A 25,636-nucleotide genomic window follows, 5' to 3' on the forward strand; every position below is an offset into this window, starting at 1 on the left:
AATAAAATAAATCGGTAAAGAATTTGATTTTTTTTAAACCGGGTAAAATTCAGAAATCTATTTTTTTTAACCTGACGCTTCTTCAGCGCTGCCGACGCTAGGCGCTGCGCCCCTCATCCACCATTTAAGATTCAGGTAATTTTGTGTTTATTAAATTTATCCCTGTGTTAGCAGTAGCGGAAAAAAAATCCCACTCCAAACAATAAGCAGCTTTGTTTACTTTAACAATAATAAGGGTTGTCAGGGGGGGCAGCGAGCAGATTTGTTCGTGAATATGGCACCGGGGTCACCACTGTGTATAATTTAGTCTCGGAAGAAACAGATGATAAAGTTTTGTTCTGACGAGAGACTAACAAAGGTTCAAACAGCAGGGCCGTGAAGGTAAGGCACTACTGTACCTGGATCATTTATAATGAAGAAATCGGGCAGATTTACGACCTGTGGAAATTAACGAATTTTCTGTTTCTTCGAGATATCCGCCAACCGAAAAGTGCCTGGTCAGGGTCCTTTAGGTGTGAGGTGCCTTTCAGGGGTCATGGGTGTTTAGCATTCTGATGACAATTCAGATTTGTAAGAAGATGGATAATTATGCAGGAAAACAATGAAGGAATAGCCTCCGTAATAACTTCATCTAACAGCAACCTAACCTAACCTACTTATGGGTAATGTTTCGTAACTTTAAGATGTCACCTTACACACTTACAGTACCTGGTCTTATCCAATAAAAAGCGATGGCCCTCCACTCCAAACTCTTTGTCAATTCTCCGTGACTTTTCATTTATACCATCTCACCGAGGACCCAACTTCTAGCCCTACCTATACATTTGCCACTTGTTTCTACCGCCATTCCTCCACCCCGAATAATATGGCCGAAATATTTACTTTTCTTTGTTATAGGTTTCGGTATTTTTCTCTTTTTGTTTTGTTCACCTTAGTTATTCATTATTGGTTTTCCTGTCATTAAAAATTATCCCAAGTGGTCTCCTACGCCTCTCGTCTATACTGTACTGCAGAATTTTACTGACCAGTCATTGCATTTCCACGGTCTTATTGTAAAACTGAAGGTCATGTCTCTACCAGTAGTCCACTAATATTACTTAAGGTTGTTTTTGCTTTAACTATTCCTGTTTTGATTTCTTGTTCACGATTATCATCATAATTACGTCACTACTTAGAAAACACATATTATCCTATACTTGTTGCCTGCCATAATTGTTATTGTAAGCCTTATTATAATTTTGAAACAGTAATTACAGTACTTCCATCTTTATTGAATTAATTTTAAGCACGTAACCTTTGCATTTTGTCACTAGTCTTTTAAAGCAGTTTGTACAGTATAATGTTTTTTTTTTTTGTTAACTGTTCAACCCTTAACTCATGCGTTGTATGTATATTCCTTCCTCGCCTTTGACACCTGTTCTCTTCAACAACTATGAAGATATATAACAGCACACAGCCTTGTATAGTTCCCTGTGTAAACCTAAACCAGCTGGGAGAGTTCTTTACTAACATGGTAATGTCTTTACCGTAAACCTTCGTTCTCAACTTCATAAGATTGTTGTGTTTCACCGGTACACAAATTACTTTAAACATGAAGAGCATTTCACTTAAGATTCACGAGCTAAAGTTGGCTACTTTCTCCACTTCTCTTCCCTGACTAAATCTTTTTTGATCTTAATGATAAGTTATTGTTTCTTCTAGTCAGTATTATCTTTGAAAGTACATTTAATAATAGTTTGCTTACATGACTGCCTCATATTGGTGTAAGTACAGTTCGGTACTGTACAGTACAGTTCGGTACAGTACAGCACAGCACAGTACAGCACAGTTCAGTACAGTACAGCACAGCACAGTACAGTACATCACAGTACAGTACAGTTCAGTACAGTACAGCACAGTACAGTACAGTTCAGTACAGTACAGTTCGGTACAGTACAGTTCAGTACAGCACAGTACAGCACAGCACAGTACAGCACAGTTCAGTACAGTTCAGTACAGTTCAGTACAGTACAGCACAGTTCAGTACAGTACAGCACAGTACAGTACAGTACAGTACAGTACAGTTCAGTACAGTTCAGTACAGTACAGCACAGTACAGTACAGTTTAGTACAGCACAGTCCAGCACAGTACAGTACAGCACAGCACAGTACAGTTCAGTACAGTACAGTACAGCACAGCACAGTACAGTTCAGTACGGTACAGTTCGGTACAGTACAGTACAGTACAGCACAGCGCAGTACAGTTTAGTACAGTACAGTTCAGTACAGTTCAGTACAGTACAGTACAGTTCAGTTCAGTACAGTACAGTTCAGTACAATTCAGTACAGTACAGCACAGCTCAGTACAGTTCAGTACAGTACAGTTCAGTACATTACAGTTCAGTACAGCACAGTACAGTTCAGTTCAGTACAGTTCAATACAGTACAGTACAGTTCAGTACAGTACAGTACAGTACAGCACAGCTCAGTGCAGTACAATTCAGTACAGTACAGCACAGCTCAGTACAGCACAGGCCAGTACAGCTCAGTACAGCACAGGCCAGTACAGCTCAGCACAGTACAGTTCAGTACAGTTCAGTACAGTACAGCACAGTACAGTACAGTTCAGTACAGTATAGTTCAGTACAGTTCAGTACAGTACAATTCAGTACAGTACAGCACAGCTCAGTACAGTACAGCACAGCACAGTACAGTTCAGTACAGTACAGTTCAGTACAGTACAGTTCAATACAGTATAGTTCAGTACAGTACAGCACGGCACAGTTCAGTACAGCACAGCACAGCTCAGTACAGTACATTGCAGTACAGTTCAGTACAGTACAATACAGTACAGTTCAGTACAGTACAGTTCAGTACAGTACAATACTGTACTGTACTGTGCTGTACTGTACAACACAGCACAGTACAGTTCAGTACAGTACAGTAAGGCACAGTACAGTACTGTGCTGTACTGTACAGCACAGTACAGTTCAGTACATTTCAGTACAGCTCAGTACTGTACTGTACTGTGCTGTACTGTACAGCACAGCACAGTACGGTACCGTACAGTCCAGTACAGGACTCCAACGCTTCAGATATTGGTATTTTTAAGTTGTCAGGGGCGACACCTTTGTGGTAAACAGTTTCTTTGTTGCAGTCAAATATTGGACCCTATTCATATCAATTTGTGTAGAAATTGTTCTGGAAACTGACCAAGAGGGCTCAGGCTCTCACTTGGCTCAGTTGTTGTTATTGTCCAGTCTGTATCTCTATTTTTATGGCTAAATAAATTGTTTCAATATCATCAACCCACAAGCCTTTTTCAATATATATATATATATATATATATATATATATATATATATATATATATATATATATATATATATATATATATATATATATATATATATATATATATCCCTCACAGGTGATTTGGTTCCCAAATTATTTGCTTGCCTTTATTACCTCCACTCTGTTATCATTCCTTGACTTATTCTCCAACTTTCAATAACTTTTGGCTCAGAGAGGATGTTATTATCTCAGCTGTTTATAGTTGTTCTTCGTTTATTTCCTCTTTTATGGGTCAATATTGCATCTTTCTGTGTATTTCCTGCGGTTATGTCTGTTGTCATCATCTTCTATCTCCTAGTATTTGTTATTTCCTTCACACCTCCACCACCTTCTCCCTCACACACCTCCACCACCCCCACCACCGTCTCTCACACACCACCACCTTCTCCCTCACACACCACCACCTTCTCCCTCACACACCACCACCACCGTCTCCCTCACACACCACCACCACCGTCTCCCTCACACACATACGAGCATAAGAATGGAGGAAACTGCAGCGGGCCTATTGGTCCATGCTGGGCAGTCCCGTTTACACCCAACCCCTATTGATCATATATCCACCCAACCTGTGTTTGAAGCTATCCAGCGTATTCGAGCTAATGATGATGATCGGTAACTTGTTCCACTCGTCCACTACTCTATTTTCAAAACAATGTTTACCTATTCCGTTCCTTAATCTAAATTTGTCTAATTTAAAACAATTGTTACGAGTTCGCTCCTGGTTGGATAGTTTTAGTACCTTTGTTATATCACCTTTGTTTAGCCCTGACTTCCATTTGTATACCTCTATCATGTCGCCCCTCACTACGTCTCTCGAGGGAGTGCAAATTAAGATGCTTTAACCTGTCTCTGTACTCAAGGTTCCTAATGCCCGGGATTAGTTTTGTCATTCTCTTCTGAATTCTCTCTTGGGATTCTAAATCTATTCTGTAATACGGTGACCAGAATTGAACTGCGTAATCCAAGTGAGGTCTCACGAGCGCAAGATATAGTTTTAGGATGATCTCGCTAGTCTTGTAACTAACACTCCTTTGTATGAACCCAAGTACTTTATTAGCCTTGTTTCGGGCAAATACACATTGTTTACTTGGCTTAAGATTCCTTCTTATTATTACACTTAAATCTGTCTCGCATTCGGATTTCTCAATAGCATCGTTGTTCATCTGATATCTGGTTTCTCTGTTTACATCTAGACTAAGTACTTTACATTTATCCACATTGAATTTCATCTGCCATTTTTCAGACCATTCGAATTTTTTTTTAGACCTTCCTGTAATTTTGCGGAGTCCTCGACATTTAATTACACGCCCTATTTTAGTGTCATCAGCAAATTTACTTATGTTGCTGTCCGCCGATATCTATGTCATTTTATGTACATAATAAATAATAATGGTCCAAGTACTGAGCCTTGAGGTACTCCACTAGTGACGTTACTCCAATCGGATTTAGTGCCGCTCATGCTCACTCGCTGTCTCCTGTCCTGTAACCATGCACTAATCCATTTTAGAATATCTCCTTTAATGCCATGAGCCCCCACCTTTCTTATTAGTCTTTCGTGGGGGACTCTGTCGAAGGCTTTGCTAAAGTCAAGATTTACCACATCATAGTTGTGCCCCTCGTCCACTGATTCGAAAACAGCTGAAATTTTTTTTAATAGATTAGTTAGACATGAACGCCCGCTTGTGAAGCCATGTTGGGAATCATTGATCAACTTGTGCTTCTCCAGATGATTTCGAATAAAGTTTGAAATGATTGCTTCCAGTAATTTGCCAACAATTGATGTTTAACTGATTGGACGGTAGTTAGAGGATAGTGATCTATCTCCCTTCTTGAAAATGGGTATTACATTCGCTATCTTCCAGGATTCTGGTACTACACCTGTTTTAAGGACATGTTAAACGAATTTGCTAAGGGCATACTAATCTCTTCCTTACATTCCTTTAATACTTTGGCAAATATCTCATCGGGACCTGGTGACTTATTAGGCTTTAGCTTGTCTATTTGCTTACTAACTTCGTTACTAGTCACTACTGTCTCGCTTAATCTATTTTCTTCACTATCTCTGTATATAGTCGGTGCCTCGGGTATCATGTTTAAATTTTCGATGGTGAAAACTGTTCTAAAATATTTAATCAGATTATTGCTCATTTCTTCGTTGTTATCAGTTAGCTCGCCGATATCTGATTGTATTGGTCCAATCTTTTCTCGTGTTTTAGTTTGATACATTTGAAAGCATCCCTTGGGGTTTGACTTCGCCTCCCTTGCTACCTTCAGTTCACTATTCCTCTTTGCTTTTCCTATCTCGGTCTTAACCCTACTGGCCAATAATTTATAATAATCTCGGAGGTAAACTTATAATGACCACCACCACCACTTTCTCCCTCACACACCACCACCTTGTACACTGCCACTGACAGTCTCACCATCACTGACTCATCCTCTCTATACTTGCTCTTGATACCCTCAACTCAGGTTATCACCCTCTTGTCTCTGAAGCCAGACACAAGCACATGTGTCTTGTTGACGACGGTGTCAGGATCAAGCTGCTGTGGATCCCCTCTCACATAGGCCTCAGTGAACATGATAGGGTTGTTGCCTTAAACTCGCGTCTAACAATGACAATGTGGAGTACAATCTAGGACTACTAAACAGAACCTTAAAAACTGTAATCAGAAGCCCGTAGACAAATGCAAACAGGCAATCCAGTGTTCGCCATGATGAGATGTATCAAGTGAAACATGTATATGGAGCAAGTAACAAGATCACTAGATTACAAGATGTTGTAACCGCTAGACTAAGGTTAGGATATAAGTACCTCTGGCAGTATGTTCCTCAGGTATACTCCAACACTGAAACCTACCCCCCACTGTAGCCTTCTCTCTCTGTAACCTACCCCCTCCCACTGTAACCTCTCCCTGTAACCCACCCCTTTCCCACTGTAACCTACCCCCTCCCACTGTAACCATTCCCTGTAACCCACCCCTTTCCCACTGTAACCTACCCCCTCCCACTGTAACCATTCCCTGTAACCCACCCCTTTCCCACTGTAACCTACCTCCCACTGTAACCTCCCAACCCACCTCCTTCCCACTGTAACTCACCGCTTTTAACCTTCTCCCTGTAACCTACCCCCTCCCCACTGTAACTTACTTCCTGTAACCCAACTCTTCCCCACTGTAACCCAACACCCCTGCTTTTAAACCTTCTCTCCCTGTAACCTACCCCTTTCCCACGTAATCACCCTCCCACTGTAACCATTCCTCAACCCACCCCTTCCCACTCAGGTCCCACTCCTCCCACTGTAACCTCCTCAACCCACCTCTTTCCCCACTGTAACCTACCCTCCCACTGTAACCATTCCCTGTAACCCACCCCCTTCCCACTGTACCTACCCTCCCACTGTAACCTCTCCTGTAACCCACCCTTTCACTGTAACTCACCTCCCACTGTAACCATTCCCTGTAACCCACCCCCCTTTCCCACTGTAACCCACCTCCCACTGTAACCTCTCTCCCTGTAACCCACCCTTCCTCTACATCAACCTACCCTCCCACTGTAACCTCCTGTAACCCACCTCCCTTCCCCACTGTAACCCACTCCCTCCCACTGTAACCTACCTCCTGTAACCCACCTTCCCACTGTAATCCCACCGCTTTAACCTTTCCTGTAACCTACCTCCCACTGTAACCTCCTGTAACCCACCTTCCCACTGTAACCTACCTCCCACTGTAACCTACTTCCTGTAACCCACCTCCTTCCCACTGTAACCTCACTCTGCTTTTAACCTTCTCTCTCTGTAACCTACCCCCTCCCACTGTAACCTCTCCCTGTAACCCACCCCTTTCCCACTGTAACCTACCTCTCCCTGTAACCTACACCCCCGCTGTAATCTACTCTCCCTGTAACCTTCCCCCGTTGTAACCTAATCTCCCTGTAACCTAACCTCCCGCTGTAACCTACCTTCCCTGTAACCTCCCCTCCCTGTAACCTACCCCCTCCCGCTGTAACCTACTCTCCCTGTAACCTACCGCCCCAGTGTTCGTGTGCATCTGTAACTAATTGTACGTGTGTTTTACAGCCTGTACGGTAGTGTGGAGAACCTTATTTAGTTCGAGACAAAAGTTACAAACATAAGTCAGTTTATTGGTGGTAATGATACTACAGTAATGTGTTGCTGTAGTGTAAGGAATTGAACTTTGCCTCGTACAGCAGCTAGTTTATTGTGCACCCCATACTCCTCCTGTGAGCGGTAACACAAAAGGGTTACAGAGTAGAGGTCACAAAGGGTGTGTACAACAGACCCCAGTGGTCAGGATATTATGGTGTTGAATGTTACAGAGTATTTCATATTCATTGTTTGTTTACTTCTGTACATAGAGAGTGACTTATTGACAACTGCATGAGTGTGAGGCAGTATGTCTGGCCACACACTTTGTTATTCACATTTGTGTGAGAGCTATTCAAGCACATTGTGTGTTTGGTTCTATACATGGGAAATGACTTGGCTATTTAGCTACTAATTGCAAGAGATACAATGTTATCAGTAGAAATAAAGTGTTGTGCCATTTCACACACAATGTGCTTGAACCTGTCCCTAAAAGGTTCTATCTTCACACAGTCGAGGACGTAGTGTTGGAGTGTGTGGCCATATGTCTGGCCACACACTTTACATTTAGTCTTGTTCACATCTGCTTGAGGGATATACTGCCAGAGGTACTTATATCCTAACCCTAGTCTAGCGGTTACAACATCTTGTAATCTAGTGATCTTGTTACTTGCTCCATATACATGTTTCACTTGATACATCTCATCATGGTAAACAATGGATTGACTATTTCCTGTTTGCACTTGTCTGCTTGTGTCAAATTCATCAACAAGATCTTTCCTAATTACAGTTTTAAGGGTTCTTTTTGACAGACCCAAATTGTATTCAACAGTGTCTCTGTTAGACGCGAGTTTGGCGAGGGCATCAACTCTGTCATGTTTTATGAAGCCTATGTGAGAGGGGATCCACAACAAGTTTGATCTTGACACCCCGGTCAACAAGGTACACATATTTGTAAGCGCGTGACAACTTGAGGTGAGGGTGTCAAGGGCAAGTAGTAGGGATAGAGAATATGGGATGAGAAGTCTGTTTTTAAGAATAGTTTCAACATATTTAATGGTTGTGAGTATGGCAACTAATTCAGCTTGTAGAGTTGATGCCCATGTTTGTTAATTCTAACTCCTTTCTCAATTGTATTACCGTTAGATTGAGTCACTTCCAGCCCTCCCACAGGCAGTGTTAAGAGATCCATCAGTGTAGATGGTCTGTGTGATGTTATCATCAGTCTGTAGGATGTGTATGTGTTCAAGAGCTCTCACTTTGGCAGTGTGTTGGAGATAAGAACTTTGTATAATCAGTCGTTTGGGCGGGTATGTCGGTATTGTGATGTCTCAGAGAACTGTCCAGCTGCCTGTGTAGAACCTTTGAGAGGCTGGTTCTTGGCAGACTCTTATATAGAGTGAGAGAACACTTGTCCCCTAACAAAAATGGCTTCACTCATGGTAAAGGTGTACATAATTGTATTACTACACTTTTACCTGTACATGGCGATGAAAGACACAGATGCACCACATATCTTGACCTAAAAGCTGCATTTGATATTGCCAATGGGCAATTTATTTTGTACTAACTACAAAGTGGATGTAGGAGGTCGGCTGTTACGCTGGATAAGTGGTTACCTCAGTAACAAGGGCTGCTGCACTGTTTCTGGGTTACAAAAGTGAAGTCAAAGATATGCAACTTGGGACCCCCCAAGGTGGAGTACTTAGTTCCACTTTATTCATTGTTCTTATGAATGCATTATTAAAGTCCATCCCAGACAGTTCTAGCAATATTATAGTCTCTGACTAAGATGACATTCTCGTACATAACTACAACTCAATGCTGTAGGGGAGAGGACTTCAAGGCTGTGTTTTGTACCTTGTATATTTTTGTCGCGTTTGTTACTCTGGTGTAATGGTTGATGTTTACTATTGCAGAACAGTCATGGGGTGTACGACGCCATTTACGATGACCTTCTTGCCCTTATCTTTTTTCAGTAATATCGCCTTTTTTTCCAAAAGTTTAACAATGACTCTGCAGTTTTGTAAGTACAGTATGTTTCGGGATATTTATCTGCAGGTGTAGGAGCTGCAGCTGTGCATCAAGGTTTCATTCGTCAAAATATGGCTGACAATGACTGTCCTCGTCTGGTTAAAAAGAAAAAAAAAAGGATTTGAAACAAACGAAAACAAAATTGTCTTACTCTTAATCTCAGAAAAACTATCTGAATTCTTACAGCTCAAACATTTCATGTATATTCTAGTGTTACCACGTATAATGTTTCCCAGTTTTAAAAAGATTATCAGATTACTGGAGGTGTTTCTTGCACCAAGAGTTCAAACAAACTTATCTCACCTTATCAACTTTAGCCGACCACTCATCACCTATTTTGCATGTTGTAATGCTGGCCGTGGAGACTGTAAAAACTAGAACTAAAGAATACTATACTGTAGGTGTACACAACCTAGTATGCCATTGTGCTAGACTTGTGAGATTCCCGGCCGTTGGTGCACACTGACCACATTACATTCTAGCCCCCCCCCCTCCCTCCACACCCTCCACCAACACTGTCACTTTCTGACGAACTCTTTTTCACTTAAAATATTCCTTTTGTGCACAAAAGTGCCTCTAAAAATCGGAGTGTGATCCAACCAATAAATCATGTGCCATCCTCATGTCTGAGGATCGGCGACCATGGCCCTCTACTTATACATGGCAGAATTTCTTATAAGCTAAGCAGATAGTCTTGTTTAGATGCCCTGAAGAATTTATTACATAATGAGCGAGGGTTGTGCTCCCTGCTGAGGCATTCTTGCTTCTAAAACTCTTAACACTAGAAACCTCAACACCTTCACTACTGGGACGCCACTTTTAATATTCTCGAGGGGCACCCAGACACAAGGTGTTAGTAGACTGTCTCCACTAAATGAGCTTTGTATTTAAGTTAAATTTGCTATTTACACTTTATTTTGTGTTTTGAATTACATATCACATAAATAGTAATGTTTAGGTGAATACTGTCCACGCCTTATGGCTCCTGATTCACTAACAGCTGATGGTGACCTCAAGTAGTGGATTATAACATTACTGTACATGATTACAGTATTGTTATCTCATGAACCTTACTATATTGTGCGTCGCTTATATTCATCTTGATCGGTCTGGAAGCCATCTGTTGCAAATTAAAACGAAGCAACGTAGTAGATTAGAGGTAGAAAATGACCTGCGTTGTGCCCTTTCAAGCACTCCTCCGCCTATCCCAGAATTGGCGAAGAAAAAACAATCACAGGTTTCTCATTGACTGTAATCTTCATCTGAATAAAATTAATTACAAATTTACAATATCCTGGTATTCTATTGAACTTTTTGTTTATTGCATTATGCTTCAGTTTGGTCTGTTAAGTAATTCATTATAAATAAAAAAAACTATTTTACTTTTATTCAAGTTTTATAAATCCATCAACATTTTCAATTGGCATTTAATTTGTAAAACTCCACTATAAAAATAATCCATGTAAAATTGTAAATGTATAATGTACTAATATGGAAAAAATAAAGGATTTTCAGTATTATATGCATATTATTTGGAATGCACTTTTTGAGGCAGACAATCTTGGAAAGGAGGGGGGAATGACATTCTGACATATGGTGAAAGGGGTGCATGGGGCAAACAACGTTGAGAACCACTGGCCTAGACCAACTCCCTCCCCTGAACCCTCCCCCCCACCGGAATATCAACAAGTTCTCGCCTGAAGCTACTACTTCGTTGAGGAAAGGAATGGTGCCAGTGTTGAATAGTGGTGAACAGTGCTTTAGTCAGTGAAAAAACAATTCAACAATAACAGCCGAGTCGTACCCAAGCTAACCTTCACACAGTGAAGTCCCAGGTACCCAATGATAACTGCCCCTGACTCAACAACACCGGCTGTGTGTTAATCCGTCCACGATAGGGAGGCCTGGGACCACACCTCATTGAGGTCCTGTGACACCAGACCACATGCTACCCCCATGATGCTACGACACCACGGAGTGAATGAGTTGCTACAGCATCATGTGAAGTTCCTCATTACTACACCACGTCAGGCCCCTCATAACACCATCTATGAGGGAATTACTACACCACTTCAGGCCCCTCATAACACCATCTGTGAGGAAATTACTACACCACGTCAAGCCCCTCATAACACCATCTGTGAGGAAATTACTACACCACGTCAAGCCCCTCATAACACCACCTGTAAGAGAAATTACACCACGTCAAACCCCTCATAACACCATCTGTGAGGAAATTACTACACCACGTCAAGCCCCTCATAACACCACCTGTAAGGAAATTACTACACCACGTCAAGCCCCTCATAACACCATCTTTGAGGGAATTACTACACCACGTCAAGCCCCTCATAACACCATCTGTGAGGAAATTACTACACCACGTCAGGTCCCTCATAACACCATCTTTGAGGGAATTACTACACCACGTCAAGCCCCTCATAACACCACCTGTGAGGAAATTACTACACCACGTCAAGCCCCTCATAACACCATCTCTGAGGAAATTACTACACCACGTCAAGCCCCTCATAACACCACCTGTGAAAGAATTACTTCACCACGTGAGGTAACTCCTAACACCATGTGGGGGGAGTTACTACACCATGTGAGGTCCCTCCTAACACCATCTGGGAGGGAGTTACTACGCCATGTGAGGTCCCTTCTAGCACCATCTGGGAGGGAGTTACTACACCACGTGAGGTCCTTCATAACACCACCTGTCAGGGAATTACTACACCACGTCAGGTCACTCATAACACCGTCTGTGAGGGAACTACTACACCGCGTCAGGTCCCGCCTAACACCATCTGTGAGGGAGTTACTACACCACGTGTCTGCTGTTCATCACCTCAGCTCACATGATCTACGTGACCTCCACTGTAAACATTAATCTGTATGTTCACTGTATGTTCCTTCACCTTTCTCTAATGAAGGCTTTTGTTAAACCACCAATATATGTTATAAGTCATTTATGTCCAATGTATATTTTCAGCCTTCGGGCTGCAGAACTTTTTCAATAAACCGTTAATTATTAATATTATTATTATTATTATTATTATTATTATTATTATTATTATTATTATTATTATTAATACAGTGACCACCTTACAATAGTGACCACCTTACTACAGTGACCACCTTACTACAGTGACCACCTTACTACAGTGACCACCTTACTACAGTGACCACCTTACTACAGTGACCACCTTACTACAGTGACCACCTTACTACAGTGACTACCTTACTACAGTGACCACCTTACTACAGTGACCACCTTACTACAGTGACCACCTTACTACAGTGACCACCTTACTACAGTGACCACCTTACTACAGTGACCACTTACAGTGACCACTACTACAGTACCTTACTACAGTGACCACCTTACTACAGTGATCACCTTACTACAGTGACCACCTTACTACAGTGACCACCTTGCTACAGTGACCACCTTACTACAGTGATCAGTTATTTGGTTGTTTGTATGAACATTATAAGATCTTTGACGTCGTTACTCCTAAATTTTTACAAGTACCATATCTGAAAAATTCTTACGCATACACACACACACACACACACACACACACACACACACACACACACACACACCACTGTTGACACATTTCGGTGAGGTGTTTCAAATATTCTTATAAAATCAGTCATCATCATCATCATATTCAAATTTAAGGCAAAAGATTTAATAATTGTTGTATATAATTTAGTGTCCGTCTTCAGGATTCCTCAAGACCTTCCCTTGTATATTGTTATTGTTTCAGTGAGTAGGTGTCCCCCCCCTAAGTGTACCTCCTTCATCAACCGGCCCCGGGCACATTTCCCACACACGGAATAGTTTCTTTTTTCAGATAAGAGTAGATGGTTCATGTAAAGTCATGTTTGGGCCGGGGTTTGATATCGAACTATCTCACTTGTTAACACTTGTCTGAATGAGTGTAGAGTAGTCGCTGGTACCTTTGATGAAGCTGGGTGAGATAATAGGTAGTCTCACGGCGTGTCACCTTTGATACAGTCGAAGTTTTGAGTCGTTGAGTCGTCCAAGCCCACCTGGGTTACACTTGTAATTATCTTAGCTTGTAAGTATACACAGGTGTACACAGGTTCTGTTATCTTCATTTGTGGTTCCTTGGTTTAATGTTAACACACGTGGTGATTTTCTAGTTATATTGGATGCTCTGGTAGTTACAGAATTGTTTGTTGACAGACTACTGAGCATTAGCTATTAGCTTGTAATTAGCTGATAAATTAGAGAGAGATACAGCCTTGGGAGCTATGCTCACACACGTCTCTTTGGTACTGTGTCTGGCTGTGAACCGTGAATTGTGTGAAACTGTGAACTAGGTGAACCTCTCTCTGTCTGCTTGTAAGGGGGTTATGTAATCTATACGTCAACACAGAGATAAGAGGCTACACTCCACAGGCCTACTCTCACGGAGGCCTGGGGACATATATTTATGGGTTGTAACCTGAATCTGTGTGAAACTACAAATGTTTATGTGTACTGTCCACCCTAGGAGGTGTGACAGAACAAATGTTTATGTAGCTGTATGCTCAATAGTCTGGGTGATAGAATGTATATAATGAATATATGTCCTTAGCCCATATTTATATAATACTGACTGATAGGGACTAGAACATCCATGTAAAGTCAGCCACAAAAGTCCGGTAACCTGTCTCAATATTCTGGATCCGTAAACGAGCATTCGAATTACGACCGATTGTCCGAACTCTGGCAGTATAGAGACACGGGGGTCGAAACTGTTATTGTTTAGGGAGGTGCAGGAGGCGATGAACTAATATTGTGTTTCTCTTACAGCCGTCGCCCGAGGTGAAGTTCGACAACAGCCAGAGAGAAGGTTAGTGATCCTCCCCTTGTCTCACCCGCCATCATCCCCCGGACACACCCACCATCATCACCCAGACACACCCACCATCATCACCCAGACACACCCACCATCATCACCCAGACACACCCACCATCATCACCCAGACACACCCACCATCATCACTCAGACACACCCACCATCATCACACCCAGATCTTCACTATAGAATCTCAGCATCAAAATAATATCCGTAAAGTGAATAGTCTCACAGATTGGAAACACCAGACTTTTATATCTCACTAATGTCTGAGTGTAGTGGCGGGGTGGGTGTCCTTCCGGGCAGATTCAATGGTTCCGGCTTGGAATCCTCGTTGAGGAGACAATGTGTGAATAATACCAGTGTGTAGTGTAAGCGCATCACCACCAGGTTCTTGTAATAACCCAATTGACTGATAAATACCCAGACCATAGAGGGAGTCACAGCCCCGTTCCTGTGTGTGACGCGGGACGACCTCTACCTTCCCCAGTATAAGAGAGAAAGTGTTGGCCAGAGTCGTGCCAACTGAGGGTCTACAAGACTTACTATACCTTAAGTTAAGAGTGGGTCAAGTAGCATTTTCTCGTACAGATTTCTAAAACTAACATTTTAGGTTGTACTGTACACATGTAATGAATTATTATCCTCGAAAGACTACCTGGCGCATTAACAATTAGTGTTGTGTAGCTGGAGGTGACAAGATGAGCACTTTCAGGTGGCAGGTGTGTGTGTGTAATTATTTTTTTTTTAATTTATTGGGCACCGCCCTACATCCTTGTGTAAGGTGAAGCGCAGAAGCGTTTACAGCGCCCAACAGGGAAGCATGCTAAGTTCATGCTTGCCTTATGTCTCACGAGTTAAGGGCGTAGAAGCCTGAAGAGTCAATGGTTTATGTCTAAGCAAGCTATTGGAATTTCCAACAACTTGTCCCTGAATACGAATTCGCAACTTTCGACTTACACCAGGTACCTACTGTGCTGCTAGGTGAACAGGGACCAAGAGGACTAGGAAGTGTCCAAACAACTTCCGCCGGCCCGGGAATCGAACCCGTGACATCTTGCTTGCGAGGCAAGAACGGTACCGCTCTACCACCAGCTCCCCCGGTGTGTGTAAAATAAAGAAGAAACGGCTGAATGTCTTCACCTCTGCGGACGACGTATGTTTCCCTGGTAAGCTACAATAATCACGACTCGCCAGGATTACAAGTGACTACTACAAGAAAGTATTTGTTGTATCAGTAACTAAAACTCACCTCACGGGGCAGCTAAAACAATATTATGAAGTGATTTACGTCGATTTAGGAATGCAACAAAAACAAAATCGAAAAATGTTATATAGTGTGGCGAAAAAATAAGAATAGAAAGAAATACAAAATAAAAAGGATATATTAATCTACACCACGAGGATGCCGGAACACCAGCTTTTTACAGTGAGACCTTGTATAAGTATGGAAACACAGAAGAAGGCAGAGCATTCCACGGTTTAGAGGCAGCTTTAGCAATGTTGAGGATGTGTGACTTCCATGACATATTATAGGAAATGGTGAGGCCTAGCATATCTATTTTAGAATTTGGCAGAATGATAGTATCTTGAAATGTAATTGGTGGGAGATCATCTAATTTGGAAAGTAATTGGTAAATACTGAGTTTTATTACTATTGAATTTAACCAAGTTTGTACCTCCCCATTCGGAGATGCTGCACAGATCCGCATTGATAGAAGTCATGATATCAGCTCTAGAAACAGATCTAGTTTGAGAGTTAGGAGGAAGGGGAAAATGTGAAAAAGAGTGAAGAGTAGAATCATCAGCGTAAGAATGGATAGAATTAGTTGTAGAGGCGAAAGAGGCTAGCTCAGGTGAGATTAGGTTAGGTTAGATTAAATGTGGCTATGTTAGGTTAGATTAAATGTGATTAGGATAGATTAAATATGCTTAAGTTAGGTTAGATTAAATATGCTTAAGTTGGATTAGGTTAGATTAGATGCAGATTACCTTAGGTTAGATTAAATATGGTTAAGTTAGATTAGATAGGGGTTAAGTTAGGTTAGAATAAATGGGGTTAGGTTAAGTAAGGTTAACATAAGGGTGTTTAAACACCAGCTGACATAACCCGGGGTTCTTGACCATCACGAGGTTCCAAAACAAACCTAACCTAACCTTGTCATTCTCAGGCTGGTCCTCACAGTAGTCACCTCGGTGGGTCAGTAGTGTTATTGACTCGCCTTTGTGGAATACTCAAATATTAGTACAGTAAAGCAAAATGGTCTTCATCTGATCCACGAATTATATTTTTTTCTTCACCTATTACATGTTGAAGAATTTCCCAGAGGTTTTCTTGATATTAGTGACTTAGAGACTTAATGGAAGCTGTATATAGGATAGTCCCTGTAGTTATGTAAAGGTCAGTCACTATAGTGCCCAGTGGAGGGATATAACGGTAAATACACAAGGAGAGACACTACGGAACCCTGAGTTATTGGAGGCCAAGTTAGAGCACCGTGATGACGTGTGGCAGTGAAGTAAAACAAGTGACACAACCAACTATATAGAGACGAGTCACCATCAGTCTCAGTGAATACCAGACTGATGCAGTAGTAGTAGACTCACCAACAGGGCTAAACATTCCTTAACGACGGAAACACTTAAGGCTGGAGTCTCACCGGGGTTTGTTCTTACGGCCTGACCAAAATAAAAGTTGTAAAGCTTGATGTGTGTGGAACAAGAACCAGCTCGGCCCGGAAATTTTCACCAGTGTCCTTATTTAGCCGTGAAACCGCCTCCCACCTCCACGGAATCGGAAAGGACGCTTCCCTTAAAAGTTCACGTGCAGCGAGTTCTTGCGGGAACAAGCGGAAGTGTTTGTCAACCTCCAAGAATAATATCGCCTCCGCTGGCCACTGGAGGAAAAGCTCCTGTCTGCCTGGACAATGGTAAGCCTGGCGAAGGACTTGATGTTCTGAGACTCAAACGAATTCTCGAGAAAATTGTTACTAGCAGTTCATATCTTGGGCCACAAAAACCTCCTCCTACATCTGCTACAGCCTTACTCGGCTGTAGCAGAATCTGGGGAAAATGTGGTACGGTACACGAGAGTACAGTAGGGAAAGGTGAAAGACGGATTGTCCAGCTCGTAAACACATATAACTGTCTCACTGACTGAGGCATGGTGAGGTGCAGATTCAGGCAGCACAAGACGGAGTGCCGTGCTGCTCGTGGCCAGCAGAGGGACGACCGGTTACACCAGTTCACAACTTCCTGATGCTGATGGTGAAAATGATGTCGACGACGTGTGAATCATGACCAAGTGTGTCAACAGTAACTGTTGCAACTGACACTAGACGAGTGACCAAGTGTGTCAACAGTAACTGTTGCAACTGACACTAGACGAGTGACCAAGTGTGTCAACAAACTATTGCAACTGACACTAGACGAGTGACCAAGTGTGTCAACAAACTATTGCAACTGACACTAGACGAGTGACTAAGTGTGTCAACAAACTATTGCAACTGACACTAGACGAGTGACCAAGTGTGTCAACAAACTATTGCAACTGACACTAGACGAGTGACCAAGTGTGTCAACAAACTATTGCAACTGACACTAGACGAGTGACCAAGTGTGTCAACAAACTGGCACTGTACGAGTGGCCAAGAGTGTCAACAGTAGCTGTTGCAACTGACACTGGACGAGTGGCCAAGTGTGTCAACAGTAACTGTTGCAACTGGCACTGTACGAGTGGCCAAGTGTGTCAACAGTAACTGTTGCAACTGGCACTGTACGAGTGGCCAAGAGTGTCAACAGTAGCTGTTGCAACTGACACTGGACGAGTGGCCAAGAGTGTCAACAGTAGCTGTTGCAACTGACACTGGACGAGTGGCCAAGTGTGTCAACAGTAACTGTTGCAACTGATACTGGACGAGTGGCCAAGTGTGTCAACAGTAACTGTTGCAACTGACACTGGACAGAGTGACGAATGTGTCAGCAGTAACTGTTGCAACTGGCACTGTACGAGTGGCCAGAAGTGTCAGCTTATTATGTTGCAACTGACACTGGACGAGTGGCCAAGTGTGTCAACAGTAACTGTTATAACTGACACTGGACGAGAATTGACCAGAAGTGTTATCATATTAACTGTTATAACAACATGGACGAGTGGCCAGAAACATGTCAACAGTAACTGTACAACTGACACTGGCCGAGTGGCCAAAGAATGTCAACAGAAACTGTTACAACTGATGACACTGGACGATTGGCCAGTGTGTCAACGGTAACTGTTACAACTGACACTGGACGAGTGACAAGTGTGTCAACAGTAACTGTTGCAACTGACACTGGACGAGTGGCCAAGTGTGTCAACAGTAACTGTTACAACTGACACTGGACGAGTGACCAAGTGTGTCAACAGTAACTGTTACAACTGACACTGGACGAGTGGCCAAGTGTGTCAACAGTAACTGTTACAACTGACACTGGACGAGTGGCCAAGTGTGTCAACAGTAACTGTTACAACTGACACTGGACGGAACTTGGAACTATCAAGATTTTATCCCTCTTACCGTAGCTACTTGGTGTCTCGTACAGTTGTGTCTGGAGACCTTTACATATATTACTTCAAACTTAACTTGATTATATATATTATCTACTGTACAGTATACATATACATACGTCTTGATAAAATCACACGGGAAAAGGGAAACAACGGAGCACCTTAGCTTTCGTCTTTATTCAAGACATCTTCAGAGGCAACTTCAGTTGCCTCTGAAGATGTCTTGAATAAAACAGAAGTGTATTATCCGTCCTACGTGTGTTGGAGGATCTACTCCTACTGATTTGACTGACTGACTGACCTGATGCACTGCACTTCCCTTCCATTACATATTTAATTCCCAAATACAAGAAACAATCTCAAGCTATCAGTCGACGATCATTGGTGCCGAGTGACAGATTATGTTTATCATCGTCGGTGGTGAGGGCCCTCAACATGGTGGACAAGTCTCTCAAAGTACACAGTTGTGGTGCACTTACTGCATCTGACACTACCAAGAAGTCACATTACTAGAACAGTTGATCAGGTTGGTGGCCAAGGTAGTAAAATCCTGAGTGAGGAAGGTGGGTAATGAGCTGGCCAGGTGGGATGGATGAACACACCTGGTCATTGATTAAGCTGCCTGGAGAGGTTATATATCTCTCGTTTGTTTGTTTACTTCAACGTTTACTGATATATTGTCTTACACACAACAGTTTTTATGACAGTAAATAATTCATTCATTATGACAATGTATTGATAATTATGATGTAGTGTTTTTCCTGGGGTCATTTGTCTGGGATTCACGTAATGTGTTAGATGTACAGACTCAGTTCTTCGTCATTCTGTATTTTTGTTCTGTGAAATAAATATTTATCTCACATCCATTATTTCGGTGATTCAGTGTAAGTTATATAATATTATCAAGTGTAGGACCACAAGGCTCGTTGTGAGTCAGTCCTCGGTACACCTGGTAAATGTTTTGATTAACAGTTACCTTCCCGCCGATGTTGAATTATGAAAACAATGCTGTGTGTGTGTGTGTGTGTATGTGTGTGTGTGTGTGTGTGTGTGTGTGTGTGTGTGTGTCCTGTGTGTGTGTGTGTGTGTCCTGTGTGTGTGTGTCTTTGTATTAAAATGGCTGGTTGATGTATCTCAAGATTACCCGAATCTCGTCACGCACCGCACACTCTCCATCTCTATAACCAACGTTCATAACTTATCTTCACTAATCACAAGATTTATGAGTTATATTCTTGAACGATATCTTGACTCATGTCCAAAATTTATAGTGATATATTTTTTTCCCGTGACTGTTATTCATACCTGTTGGGCACCATACCACCGTGGCCAGACCATACACGGGAAGGAAATGGTGTGGCTAGTGTAAACAACCTCTGTAGATATTGGTGACAAGGCAGACGATCGTGTCACCCGCTCACCAGCCGTAACACCGTTGTTCTGACTAACAATGAGTCACGTTAGCCATTGTATAGTATAAGCTTACCATCACACCTCTCGCCCCCCCTACAAAAACACTTGCAAGTCATTAGATTCTGGTGTGGAGGTCAGCTCGGCGGCCCCAGACTACTACCCTGCAACTCACACAAGGTCCCATACCTGTCCTGCCATTCCTCTTCACGTAGTAGCCGTAGTTCTGTCCATCCTGGTGTCATTATGTAAATATTTTAACCACCTATTCTATACCCGTGTCCCAGGAGAAGTCTACAACAAGGGGCTGCGACAGGAAGGGGGCGGCCGGAGTTGTTGTCATACACAGTAGGTTGCCTACCTCATACACCTTACCTTTTAGTAGAGGTACAGCCAGAAGTTCCTGGACAAATTTAAAGTCATGGAAAAATCTTGTGAATTACCAAAAGTGAACACATTATTGATTAAGTCCTAAAATTGTGTCCGAGTTTCTTTTTTGGGCGGATTATCGTGAACTGAGTCCTTTCGTCTTGATGTTTCTCCAAGTCTGAAAATTCTGGATGTAACAGTCCATACCAAGACCTGTTGTGTATATTATAATACATAAGGACCCCCCGTACACCCCAGGAGATAAGAGACACGATAAGTAAAACAAGAGGACTTCAGTTCATGATGTGATGTGTAAGAGATATTTGTGTGTACCATTTTGAGTAGACACGTGGTTGAGTTTCAGTTGACTATTGATACATTCCTTCAAACGTGTTCTCTATGTTTACATGTAATTCGCTTTCCTTTCGTTTTTAGGAACAATTAGTGTGTGTGTGTGTGTGTGTGTTATAAACTCATAATAAAGGTGTATTTGAAGTAGTGTGGTGGATAATAAAAAGTTGGTTGATGGGATGGGTGTGAGGGTGGCAGGAGGCCGCACTGACAAAAAGTTGATTATACAGTTACTCAGTGATGGTGCTGGGTGTAGCTGTTGGTCGCTCTCATACTGTTGGTCATTAAGTCATGGAAAAAATCATCTGGTTCTCGTGCAAAAGTTGTGGAGAAGAACTAGATATGAGACAGTGAAGGAAGTAGTGTTATATTTGTTACCGTGATGACATCCAAACATGTTTCCGTCCCTGTTTCACTTCTTTTAACAGTTTTATGATAATATAAATAATTCAGTTTCATTTTCTGTAGAACTTTGGCTCCCAGAAGACTCAGACTTTGTATAATCTAAGTCAATATTGTTTTTTTTTCTTACTTTTCTTCGACAAAATTTCAACAGGAACATTAAGTTACTTAGAGTGTATTTAGGAAGGGAAGGTATCTGTAGTTTTGAGAAGTTTAAAGTAAAACTAATTTAAAGATCTAAAACGTGGGCCAATGTCTCTCTGTTGTGTAGAGTTGATAAAGGATTTGATAGGGTGTAACAAAGGGGCCTTATATAATAGATGTCTTGGAAAACTGATGCATTAATGTATTAGACTTCAGGACATCTTCACTTGCATCAGGAAGCTAGGGTGTGAGTGAAGACCGAAGTTAATTGTTGGCCAAGCTTTAGAGAGTTACACTTTAGAGAGTATGTTATCCCGAGCGATATGTAACAACTGATGACTAGTTTGATGGTAACAGTTGTAAGTGACGAGGAAGTTAATGGTTAAGGAATTATTATTGGCTGAGTTACTGTTGTTAAGATGGAAGTAATGGTTGTTTTAGAAGTAATAATAATACCACAAATAAAATCTATGTTAGGTATAATAATGAAGGGGAAACTTCTGTGTATTTGTGGAGCAACATAAATTATGATATAACTTGTGAAAGAGAAATTAAAAACAAGAATGTCAGATGAAAGCGGCAGTTGATAATATAAAACTCTGTTAGGAGGGAATTTGAGTTTAGTTTGAGAAAAAGGCTGTTGAGATGTACAGTTGTGTAGGTCAGGCGGGTTGACACTTCAAGCAGACATCGGGGGGAGGCTAGAGTCCTTTGGTGTTTCAGGAGAATGTTAGATATAAGTTATACTGATGGGAAAACAAATGAAAAAATACAGTACTGTTATATTATATGAAGAGAAAAACTGGATATAAATAATATAAGAAATATAAGATTATTTTTCCTTATAATCAAGGATGGGAAGATAATTATGGTAGAAATATTAATATACACAATTAGGTATTGGAGCCAAGAGTCATGGTCGCCAACCCTCAGATATGAGGATGGTACCTTGACTGAGGGGTACACATCATTACCGCGATACTTATACCTGTACAGTAAGAGTATAGCAGTATATCTTGTGCATCACCAGAACACTGATGCCAGACTCCCCAGCCACTGTACTGTACCTTTAAACCACCACAAAGTGTATGTTACACTCTGTCCTACTAGTGTTTTGACACGTCATCACCGTCGTTATTATTATTTTACTGAGGCGTCAAATGTCCTAAGATTTGTACAAGGAGTTAGTAGACTGTGTCCCACTCTTTGTTTTGTTCAGTACACCAGGTTACTGTACAGTCCTTACGGGTCCCCTCTTACAGACCTTCGTGAACCTGACAGAATTAAGGCTCTAGTTGAACTCATCTGACAGTAGACCCCTTAGATGTACACTGTGGCCTGACACACACACACACACACACACACACACACACAGTTCCTCACACTGTGCGAAAATAGAACCTTTTAGGGACCGGTCCAAGCACATGTGTTTGGTGGTGAGATAACTTATACATTGCGACTGTATCCACATTTTGCACCTCAGTCATATTGAAGACCATAACAGCCTGAACACTGTGGCCCGAAGTAATACCTTATGTGATTTTTGTTTATCAGTTTACGCTGCCGCTCACGGGAGGAGTATAGTGTGCTGTTGCCTGTTAAAAGTTCATTCAGAAATTATTGAGACTTTTTACTGTAATGTATATTTTGCATGTAGCTATTATAATATATTAAAAGTATATGAAGTTACATTTACAAGGTAGGTTGACGTTATGAGTTAGTGAGAGTCAGGATCACCAGTACTACGACGGAGAGGGGGGGGGGGGTGTACTCCTCCCGCCTCGTTCATGTATGTAAGCGTACAGGTGTGTCGGCTTCACCTGTAAACATCTGCCCACATATGTGCCGTTCTAACCACCTGCCATCTTTGTGACGTGTGGGCTGTAGCTACACCACCCACCTGTACTACACCTCACCCACATCTTAAGTTTTGTTCAAGGTCCTGTGTTATGAGCGGAAAAATACTTATTGAAAACTCACAATTTTGGTCAAGAAAAAAAATGAAGTAAAAAAACCGTCACAGTTTATTTAGATACCATTAATAATTTTGGTTAGGTTAGGTTTTGAATGTTTTCGAACTAGATCTAACCTAACCTAACCTAACCTCACCTCACCTCACTTCACTTCACCTCACCTCGTTATGCAATGTGACTTCTTTCCCTGTGACTCATTTTCTCTGACTTTTTCCCCCTCACATTTTTCTATAACATCATCATCATCACCATCATCATCACCAGCGCCATCATCATCATCATCACCACCATCATCATCACCGCCACCGCCATCATCACCACCACTACCACCATCATCACCACCATCATCAGCACCATCATCATCACCGCCACCATCACCACTACCACCACCATCATCACCACCACACCACCATCATCGCCACCATCATCATCGCCATCACCACCGCCACCATCATCACCATCATCATCATCACCGCCACCATCATCATCATCACCACCACCATCATCACCATCATCACCATCATCATCATCATCATCATCATCATCATCACCACCACCACCACCACCACCACCACCACCACCACCGCCACCACCATCACCACCATCACCACCGCCACCATCATCACCACCGCCACCATTATCATCATCTTCACCATCATCATCATCACCATCACCATCATCATCATCATCATCATCTTCACCACCACCACCATCACCGCCACCATCATCATCATCACCACCACCACCACCACCGGGTTCTGTACACACTACCACGGAAACTGGTCTTTACACTCATGATTCCAGAACAACCCGGATAATATAGTTTGTATATATTCTGTAATAACCATAAATAATAGTTGTCTTGTTTACTTGTTCATCCTGTGGTCACTCCGGGGTGTCTTACCGTCGTCTCACGCTGTAAACACTATACAGTGTACGTGTTTACTTCACTGAAATAATGTCTCTCAACAGTACCAAGTGAAACCAGTCTTGTGTTTTCCCGTCAACGTCTTCCCTTTAGTGAGCTTGTGTGTGTGTGTGTGTGTTGCTTCCCACAAGTCCTCGTCGTGTTATCATAAACAGGACCTCATAACTAAGGTTCGCCATGTTTGAAAACATACCACCACACATCTAAGGGTCACCTCGAATCATATTAAAGATATTGATTCATCGCATAATTGATTCTGTATTGAATATAGATATCAGGTTGTGTCTCGATAGAGGGGACCTCTGTTCGTATTGATCGTCACAACTGAACGATCAATCTCAAAACTCAGCGCGCGGCGTTCTGATCGATCTCCCGTCCCGCAACCTGATTGGTTGACCGGCCTGAGAATCGATGATCGGTTGTGCACGATGATTGGTCGGCGTGACGATCGAGTTTTCAGACGAGTGGGAGTCGGTGTTGGGTTTAGTGTTTGTCTGGGGACGAGGGTCTGGTGGTGTGAGGTGGTAACTACGCGCCGCACGCTAGTGTACAGGTAGCAGGCTTCGACTCCCTGCCTCCCTAGCATATTGGCTACACAGTTAACTGCTCATTATAAACCCTCATTGGTTTTTTCTTCATATTGACAGTGAAATCGTTGGATGCTAAAGTTAACACACCAATTTACTGGTTTATCTTCGGTATTACAAGTTCACACAACATTGGACATAAAATTGTGACGAAAGATTACCGTTGAGGAGATTGATAAGTGATTAGTTAAAGAAAGTCTAATATTATTTAATGAGTGTATGATTATGGTGGTGGCGTGAGAGGTGGTGTGGGAGGCAGTATGGTGGGGAGAAGTAAGGTGTGGCGCTTAGCCAAGTTCGCGGACGGTGGTCGTAGTGAGGTAGAGTGCACCTTGTGTCCCGTCAGGATCAAGTATGTCGGCAACACTACTAACATCGCGCGCCACCTGGAACTCAAACACCCGCTGGAGTTCGCGGCCTTGGATCCCACGCAGGCGGCGGCCACCGCTTCAGCCCTGGTGCGCCACGAGCAGCTGCAGCAGCGGCAGCACACTCAGCACCACAGAGAGGAGGCCGCCATCTGTCGCATCCTCGCCCAGCACCGCGAGGAACTCAGGCGCCAGGAAAAGAC

The 25,636-nt window shown here is 42.4% G+C and overlaps 1 protein-coding gene across 2 annotated transcripts in view; it reads left to right on the forward strand.

Annotated features, from left to right (window-relative positions):
* The window catches only part of LOC121855814 (zinc finger and BTB domain-containing protein 17-like), a 141,118-nt gene that overhangs the window by 44,335 nt on the left and 71,147 nt on the right, over positions 1-25,636 (forward strand). For both annotated transcript variants that reach the window (XM_042350932.1, XM_042350927.1), the window contains one exon: positions 14,310-14,349. In XM_042350932.1, coding sequence (XP_042206866.1) covers positions 14,310-14,349 — 40 coding nt within the window. The remainder of the gene's footprint in view (positions 1-14,309; positions 14,350-25,636) is intronic.

The sequence above is a fragment of the Homarus americanus genome, unplaced genomic scaffold, assembly GCF_018991925.1.
Source record: "Homarus americanus isolate GMGI-L3 unplaced genomic scaffold, GMGI_Hamer_2.0 scaffold14072, whole genome shotgun sequence".
Lineage (NCBI taxonomy): Eukaryota > Metazoa > Arthropoda > Malacostraca > Decapoda > Nephropidae > Homarus > Homarus americanus.